The sequence below is a fragment of the Hydractinia symbiolongicarpus genome, chromosome 2, assembly GCF_029227915.1.
Source record: "Hydractinia symbiolongicarpus strain clone_291-10 chromosome 2, HSymV2.1, whole genome shotgun sequence".
Taxonomy (NCBI): domain Eukaryota; kingdom Metazoa; phylum Cnidaria; class Hydrozoa; order Anthoathecata; family Hydractiniidae; genus Hydractinia; species Hydractinia symbiolongicarpus.
The window spans coordinates 18278235-18287439 of NC_079876.1; the positions used below are offsets into that span (position 1 = coordinate 18278235).

The 9205-nt window shown below is 34.5% G+C and overlaps 1 protein-coding gene across 2 annotated transcripts; it reads right to left on the minus strand.

The window, feature by feature from the left end:
• LOC130629803 (ectin-like) lies at nt 1-2653 on the minus strand. Of its 2 annotated transcripts, none has more exons than XM_057443161.1 (5): nt 2490-2653; nt 1188-1235; nt 696-906; nt 445-523; nt 1-161 (listed from the first exon to the last, which is right to left on the minus strand). In XM_057443161.1, the coding sequence occupies exons 1-5, from the start codon at nt 2497-2499 to the stop codon at nt 93-95; spliced, it is 417 nt and encodes a 138-aa protein (XP_057299144.1). In that variant the 5' UTR covers nt 2500-2653; the 3' UTR covers nt 1-92. The 2 variants fall into 2 exon arrangements, with proteins under 2 accessions (XP_057299144.1, XP_057299142.1); XM_057443159.1 differs by having other exon boundaries at nt 288-523; nt 2490-2650.
• Nucleotides 2654-9205: the final 6552 nt, after the last annotated feature.

Here is a 9205-nt window from a genome sequence, read left to right on the forward strand (position 1 = left end):
TTATTTTTTGAGTTTCTTCTTTTCACAATAGGAGAATCAAGTGCGCATAAATACACCCTTTATTTAAAACATGATGTAATGGTCAACACCTTCTAAGGTTGTTTCCACATCGTTTTCGCAAATGAGATCTTCACACTTCGGGATGAATAATTCACCATTTCCTAAAAAAAAAGTCATTCTGCTAGGCATTTATCAACATATGTAATTCTCTACTTAAAACCCGTATGTTAAGTTGATGTTTTTTCTTTTCTCATGCTAAAACAACAAAGGGATATCTAAAACATTACCATTTACATTTTGCCGAAGGACTTGTTCGGAATAATTTTGATTTTGTTTAATACTATATCGACAAACAATAATGGTTTTCTTTAATTTCTTGTCAAAAGCTACACAACATCCAACTTTTTTTGCATCCTTCCAAACAACTTGAGTAAAATGACCAACCTCGTCAAATTCATCATCGCTCAATGTACTGTTAGGTTCGCTCATTCTCCTGAAGTCGTAATTTTCAATTTCCTGATAGCTGAAAAAACACGTAATTTGGAAGCTAATTTGAGCGAAGAAAATTTTGCAAGAACACATTTTCGTGGTTAAAAATTGTGTAATTAGTAAAATTTATTTTTTGGAAAATTCTTGAAAATTTCTTCCCTAAATCACGTACGTCAATTCTTATTTGTTTTTATAAAAGTACTTACAAGAAATGGACAGCGTGATAAGCGCGATGAGAAGCACTTGGTATTCTATACAAATTCTCACCATCATTAATACCGTAAGCATGATCATAAAGATCGTTTTCCAATAAGTGGATTGCCCAATTCTTTGCATTTGTAGCCAGTTTTGTGTCCCAAACTAAGGGTTCAACTTTATGATACGAGCGAACTTTGTTATGAGCATACAAACAAGCATCTAAAGGTAAAGTTGCCTTCCTAGAATTAGTATACATACGTGTCTAGGATTTCACACTAGATGAGCACTCCATCAAAAACAACAACACAATGTAAATAATTATGTTAGCTATTTCATCAGTCTAACAGACTTGTCATGTGTTTTACCGTTTTACATTATGTGGTTTGTCATCTATGATAAATTATTTATTTTCCAGTGTTTTACTCGACTGAAAATCGTTTGTTTATATGATAGCATTTTGTCCTTTAATTCTAATGTAAAGAAGGAAAAAGAAAGAATACCTTTATCTTCGCAAGTATATATTTTTTTTGTAACTTTCACCCGTGTTCCTATGAAGAAAATTTATAAATGTCTTTACACGTTTGTTTCGTGAATGGAAATCGTATTTGATCCTATCGGCCTATTTGGTGGACTACTATACATAGATGCTTCTATAACATCTAAATTATCCCTTTGTATAGCTTCATTTATTTGCTTGTGGGGTTTGATCAAACTACCTATAAAGTCTCTGATCTCTCAATTATCATTTCTATTAGAAATATAAAAGTAATAACAACAACAACAACAACAACAACAACAAATAACAATAAGTTTTTAAACTTTAATTTGTATTTAATCCTATTCCGCCCGAGGGGGCGGGAGGTGTGGGGGTGTGGGGGGATGGGAAGGATTCTCTATGAAAAGATTCTTCTTAAAACTTGAAACTTACAACACAACTTTTTTTTATCAAGTAGAATCATTTTCTATGTTTGGGACATGTGATTAATCCGATTCCTTCAGATTTTACCGGAAAATTGGAAATATCGGATTTTGGGGCAATTTTTGGGAACTTTTCATGCAATTTATGTAAAAACCAGAAAATGCATTAAATAACTTTTATTTAGCTTTCAGAAACTTCAATCAGAATGCAAAAATTCGCTCTAGAACGAAAGCAATTTAATTTTAAGCAGATGGTGGCATTTTATACAAATTTTAAGCTTTTGATGACGTCACAGAAAATTCGCTGACGCAAGAAAAAAAAATTTATTATAACATATTATGATCCCCGGTCATAATGTGTTCAAAAAACCCCGGACCGAATAGGGTTAAAATGAATTAATGATTTATAAAATTTTAGTATGAAAAGGTTTTCCCAAACCATACTAACATAGATAAAATACGGGCTTCTTATCGCTACCTCAGGAATTTTATAGCCATACGTTTTACATCCAGGCAACCAAACTGTCTGCAAGTTCGAAGAATCCAAGAGAAGAAATTTCTACAAACATTTTCTTTAACTCGTATTTTTTTAAGATTTTTAACATTCTAACTTTGTATTCTTAAGCTTTTGTAAAGTTACTTTCGTAACAACAACAATGGCATTCAGTTTGTTGCCAATCTCTAATAACATATCAGGGAGTGGGCAATTAAAGAATTCAGCTGGACTTCTGAAACCATCAAGATCAGCAAATAACTCAAAACCCAAATTCTCTAACGATTTTAGGTGGTGACAAATCGTGAATAGAATAGAATCGTGACGCCATGTATGTCTACAATAATGATAATAATGAAAATAAAAAAGAATTACATATAAAATAAATTACCTGCCATCATAAACAAATATTTGCAATTTGAACGCACAGTCTCAACTGCAAATGTCTTCGAAACAAAATATTACTGATATGAATATAACAAACAAATAGCAAAACTGAAATAACTGTTTTGATCTTCAGTATTTAACCCAACAGTACAGTGACGTTTGATGCATTCAAAAGCAATATACATTTGTCAAATTTAAAATCCAAATATTATTGTTTATCGCTTGTTCGATTGGTAAGTATTTACCTTACCATTTCTTTATTAGGAGAGCTGTGATTAGGAGAGCTGTTATTTACTTTTTGTATTACGACCATATCAATTTGATTTCCTCATTCTTTGAGGCGCTGAATACTCAAAAAGGAAATAAAATGCAAAGGGACGGATATGGACTTTTGAACCCTCTTAAACAAAAGAAAAACAAAATAACTATGGCGTCAAGAAGAACCTCGCCAAAGTGTGGACTTTTGGGCTCTGGTTGAAACAAAAGAATTTGTGACGTAAAAAGAATATCCCCGAAGTTGTCGAAATCCACGGTAAAAGAAAGACTGACATTAGGGGATGGGTTCGTAGAAATATTTTACTTTTCCTATTGTTATTGCCTCGTGGTAGCCGGTCTGTTCGATAGGTTCGGCCGACTTCGGCAAGCACTGAACTGAAAGAAGGCTAGGGAATCTTTTTTTATTGACTTACAGAAAGTAAACGGAAGTTTTATTTATTCTCTGTGTCGCCTGTGATTGCAGAAGAAAAGCAGTTTGGCATAAAAACAGGCTTTGACTTAACACAAATCATAGCATTAATTTAATGACTACGCTTTCAGGTACATCTGTTCAACTTTTAATTCCATTGATCTTAGAGCAAGATACACAATTGCTTTCTATTGCTGTGCTAGCAAGTGTGAACATGAAACTGTTTATAGTTTCTCTTTCAACAAATTTGAAAAAGTTTTGTTTTAAATTCAAAAAAGCTTTGTGTCATCTTGGGTTTCTTTTTTATTTAAATAACAAAGCATTTTATAACAACACAATAAATTGAATAGCTGGCCAGCTGGTAAATGTGTAAGGTATAACAATTTGTTGACTTTATAATAACTTTGTATGTTAACTTTTGTAGATTCAAATCTACTGGCAGTAGACACTTTTAAACAATTTTTCCATATGTCACAAGGCCAATAAAGAGAACACTAATTTTGAGAGGAAGATTTTGACAAGACTTGTTTTGGATTTGGAGGATGGGGTTCACTATTTAGAGAAAGAGTGATGGCACTATACAGGACTTTATGTATCGTTAGAAACATACAATAAAAACGATGAAAGAACAGTGCGATGATTGTGAATGTGTGCTTGATGAATATGATAGATGCAAATGTGGGAGAAAACTTATTGTAAAAGGTAAAGTATTAAGTTGGCATTGTTATCGTGAATATACGTTGTACAACGGCGGTTTTTGTAAATGCTTGATTATATCAAGATTTTGTACAGGTAAAGGCAGCTACTTGAAATTTGGATTGTTAAGCAGCAATAGCTAATTAAAAAAACAAACCTACAACGCAACAACCTACGAAAACGAAAGAATAAATACTGATTTAGTAGAACATTCAATCAAAAAATATTTAGCCCTATTAGCCTAATAGCAAGAAAAACACTGTTTTTACATTTCGGTAACTACTCCTGGCTCAGACTTTAAAATTGTTGAATCAAAGTTGAAAATACATTTTAGCCGTTATGCGATAGTTACTATAAATAGTTGAAATCTGTAACAAAACAAAGTCATTCAATAACAGATATCGTTAACTATATTATTACATATTTTTGTTTCAATCTGGATAGGGTTGTAATAAGTAAACATGCTAAGTCATTTTCGTCACGTTGGTACAACCACAAACATTTTCCATGTCTATCAGCATGACAACTTCTTTAGTAAAAATGTAAAAAAATTTTGTCATTTCACCCATTAAACCATGCTATTTTCTTATTCGAAGTATATATACATAATTAGCACATTTCCAGGAGTTATTTCGATACGAGGCTAAAGATTTTTAACCGCAACTTTGTCAAGTCTTGTCAAACACCTGCACGAAAAATCGATGTGTGAAATAGGTAGGACAGGCGAATCCCCGTAGATCTTTTACGGGCTAACGGCTAGTCCCTATAGTAACAGTCGTTTTCTGTTTGTCACGCCGCCCGAATTTATATCGAAAATTCAGAAATATTTAGGCAAAAAAAGCAAATGCGATTTGTATCTCCTGTTTTTTATTCGACGGGCCACCGACTATTCTCTATAATAATACCCGTATTTGTTACTTAAAATGGCACTTGAACTGCTATTTCGTACCAAGGATGCACAAAAAAGCTATGTTGGGAATTTATTTACGGCAGGCAAAAATCTGCTGACCAAAAATAGGTGAAACGGGGAAAACTATTGATCTTTTCACGGTTTATCGGCTAGCTTTACAAATAATTTCGATAAAACTTTTAGAATAGTTGTTGCTGTAGAAGTACAGACCCAGAAAGGAAGATTGAGGTAAGTAAAAACATACTAGGTAAAAAGTTAATGTTATATTCCTCCATAAGTTTATGTGTTACTATTTTATTTTTTTGCATAAACTTTTTTATTATCTTTTAGTTCTTCATTTTCTTAAGTTCCATTCGGTCCTTAACTCATAACATAGTGAAGATCTTTTTCTTTCCCTAAATCCTCTACATGTTCCAATGGCGTAGGTTAAACTTCTCTCTGAATTCGTCACCTGTACCTCTAGTGGGTTTATGACATTAGTTTTTTATAGTTTAATGGCTTGTTGCTCAAAACTTGGCTGCACTGCACTTTCTCCATTACAGGATCTTTTAGAAGTTCTGAAAAAAAACTTAAATGGTCGATGGTATTAACTCATAACGTTTTCTTTCCTTAAGAACTATGTTGTTTTCTTAGTACGTTCTTGTGACATTTTGTTTGTTTATGAAAACGTTTTGTTTGCCTCGTATTAATTACAAAGGCTAGTTTCTTTCCCGGAAAAAAGTTCAAACGTGAAATAATTTGTTTGTTTGTTTTGTTTGTTTGAAAATAAAGGGTTTGGATTTGGTTATTATCATATGCAACTGTTGTGTTTGACCTGAGCACTAGAACGTCTAGGGCTCGTGACGAAGCTGGTCCTTTTCTTTTGTTACACTTCACTTTGTTACACTTTTCTTTCTTTTCTCGCGCCCCGGCTCCGGCCGGGGACAGTACAGTGGAAGCTAATGAGTAAGATTGTGAATTCCGTTAAAGAGCATTTTTATGTTGTTTTTTTGCATAAGTAATGTATTGTTGTTGTTGAACTCGAGGAAGTAATATTTATTTTGAGCCTCAAGCATAGACTAAACAAAATATCGAAACCTTTCTAAACATTTTTTTTTTTAAATTTTCCCCTAAATAGTTTAGAATACTGGTTTGAAACGGCTAAGAACATGTTTCTTATTCTTACATTTTAAAATGTTGGCGTCAATTTTATAAGGTAAGAGTTATAGTAACAAAAAAGTAAAGTTTAAACAAGACAAATTTGCAACAGTTAGAATATTTATCAGTTTTATTTTGAACTGTTTTATAATACCAGATGTAAATAAAATATTATTTCTCTATAAATTGATATCTATATAATAATACGCTAAGTGTGTCTGTCTGTGTGTCTGTGACAGGAAAGTGGATGTGTTCATTTTCCTTTGATGTTGCCGAAAAATGCATGTCTAATATGCTAAAAGTTCTGACATTACGGCGCGACGTCACTAACACTACTTTAACGTCAATATCCTATATTAAATTAATGAAACCATTACAGTGCACTTAAAATTTCGAGGCCAAATAACTTGGAAACGAGGTGATTTTTCACCGCGTGGGTAACTAGGGACCACCTAGGACCAATATGGGTGATTTTTCCAAACCTATGTCCCAGAATCCGTTTCGGAATGCACGGGTTGATGACGTCATCAAACAACCTTCAAACCCTAATATCTCTGCAGCCGTTTGTCAAAAGTACATGATCCTATACATTTTCTTGATCAGCGTTTCAAGATCTATACGATGAAGGCAACAGGTATACTAATTTCTTAATAAAAAAATTTGAGGGGTCTAGACGGGTCGGCGCTGACGTCAGCAAATTTTTTAAACCTTTATATCTTATTAATCATTTATCAAAAGCACGTGATTACATACATTTTCTTGATCAGCGTTTTAAACTCCGCACAATAGAGGCAACGTAAAAACAAGGTCCTAATTTTTTTGCAGATGGGTTGCTGACGTCATCACAATTCATATGACGCTTATTTTTCAATTTTATTCTGCCTCAGTGGATTTTTCCACGGGCTTTATCGACTAGTCTATATAATAATACGCCAGTTCTGTCTGTCTGTGACTTTTGCAAAGTGGATAAAATTTCTTTGATAAAGTCTATAAAACATCGCCTATAAATTTGTTCTTTAAATTACCAAACTTTGACGTTAAAGCAATATTGACGTCAAAGGAAAGTATATTAAGATTAGTGAAGCCATTGCATTGCACTTTTAAATTTAAGGCTTAATAACTTGGAAACGGGTGGAAATAACTGACGTCATCTCCTGCGTGGTTAACAAGGGACTACCTGGGACCAATTTGGGTAGGTTTTCCAAACCTGGGTCAACGAATCCGTTTCAGAATGGACGGGTTAATGACGTCATCAAAAAACCTTTAAACCCTAATATCTCTGCATCCGTTTGTCAAAAGTACACGATCCTATATATTTTCTTGATCAGCGTTTCAAGATCTACACCATGAAGGCAACAGGCATACAAATTTCTGAAAAAAAATATTTTGGTGTTCTGACAGGTCTCTGCTGTCGTCAGCAAAATTTAAATGACGGTTGTTTTTCTCTGTTATCCTGCCTAAGTGGATTTTTCCACGGGCCTTATCGACTAGTCTCTTATAATAATACAGAGACTGTGTCTGTTTGTAACAGGCAAAGTGGATGTCTTTATTTTCCCTTGATGTTGCCGAAAAAGTTATGTCTAATATGTTAAATTCTTTGACGTTAGGGCGCGACGAAAATAACACTACTTTAACGTCAATATCCTATACTAAATTAATGAAGCCATTACAGTGCACCTAAAATTTTGAGGTCAAATAACTTGGAAACGAGTTGGTGACGTCAATGTTTTTTTACCTAGGGACCACATAGGGCCAATTTGGGTAATTTTTCAAACCTGGGTCCCCAAATCCGTTTTGGAATGAACGGGTTTATGACGTCATCAAAAAACATTTAAACCACAATATTTTCGTAACCGTTGGTCAAAAGTACATGATCCTATACATATTCTTGATCAGCGTTTCAAGAGCTATAACATGAAGGCAACGTGTATACAAATTTCGAAAAAAAAATTTTTCTGTACTTTTATTAGGGACTTTGCGGACGTCAGCAAAATTTTTAAACCCGTTTAATTTAGATAACTCTTCACTTAGCCTAAGTTTTTCGTTTTTAAAGCACATTGCGTTGTCGGAAATCATGAACGTAGGTATGCCGCGTCTGGCTATAAATCGTTTTAAAGTTCGTATAAACGACGAGGCTGACTAATCGGGTACTACATCCAGATGGACTGCACGAGTAACAGCGCAGGTAAATAGTGCAACATGTACCGGAAACATTGCGCTTTGATCTTCGTTAAATATAGGTTTGACCATGAGTGGTCCGAAGTAATCCACTCCTGTAGATTGAAATGGATAGCTTGCAGAAACACGAAAGGGGGGTAAGTTGGCAGATTCTGTAGACTTGTAAGCCTTCCCAAACAACCTTTTACAGTTAACACATTTGTTTACAATAGCACGTACATATTTTCGACATTGCAGAATCCAATATTTTTCTCGAATGCGACAAAGCGTGTGTTTCACACCTGCATGAAAGGTTTGTTGGTGGACTCTTCGTATAATTAACGTTGATAGGTATGAGTCACCAGGTAACAAGATGGGATATTTAGAGTCGTACGGCAAGTTGGCATACAGGAGCCGTCCTTTGCAGCGGATGATGTCATCTTTGTCAATAAAAAGCCGAAGAGTATTATTTAACTGATTTAAACGGCTTGTTAAGTCCTTTTGACATGTTTTAACCCACAAAAGTTCTGCATGTTCAAGATCTTCAGTTGACAACAAGGTTTGTTTCGATACGTTACCATTAATTCGAGATTTTAGACAATCAATAAATTTAATCACGTAAGCTGTAACGCGCAAAAGTTTGTGCATTGAGCTGAATCGTTCAACGTCAAATATTCGTCGTAGGCTTACAGGTGTGGAGTTGACCAGCTCCTCGATAGGTAGAGTTCTTGAATTTATTATGCTACCTGAAAAATAGGGCTGTTGACTTTGGGGTCGAACCCCAGCGTCCCCAGTCCGTTGTCTAAGGCTGGGCCGTTGATCTTGAAGATGATCCTCAAGATCCACGGTCCGTTTGCAAATAACAGGACATTCATCAGATAAAACAGGCTTAGTAGAACAAACATTTTTTACAGTGTCTAAGTTCTGGTGGGAGAGTACAGAATGCAGGGTAGAAAATTTATTAGGAACACTGTTGGGCCGTTGATCCTTGACTGACTGCCCAGGATCAACGGTCCCGGAATTAACACTTGTAATTTTTATTTTATTATTATTTGGTTCTTCCGGCCATTGTAGTTGATCTTCATATATAAAACTAGGTCCGACAGTCCATGTTTGAAACCAATTGTTTTTATTC

What these genes read in the sequence shown, in the direction of transcription:
- LOC130629803 (XM_057443159.1), bottom strand. An exon ending in ATATACTTGCGAAGATAAAG is followed by an intron (nt 907 to 1,187) that starts GTATTCTTTCTT and finishes CTTTACCTTTAG; the next exon opens with ATGCTTGTTTGTATGCTCAT. An exon ending in TATCACGCTGTCCATTTCTT is followed by an intron (nt 524 to 695) that starts GTAAGTACTTTT and finishes GTGTTTTTTCAG; the next exon opens with CTATCAGGAAATTGAAAATT.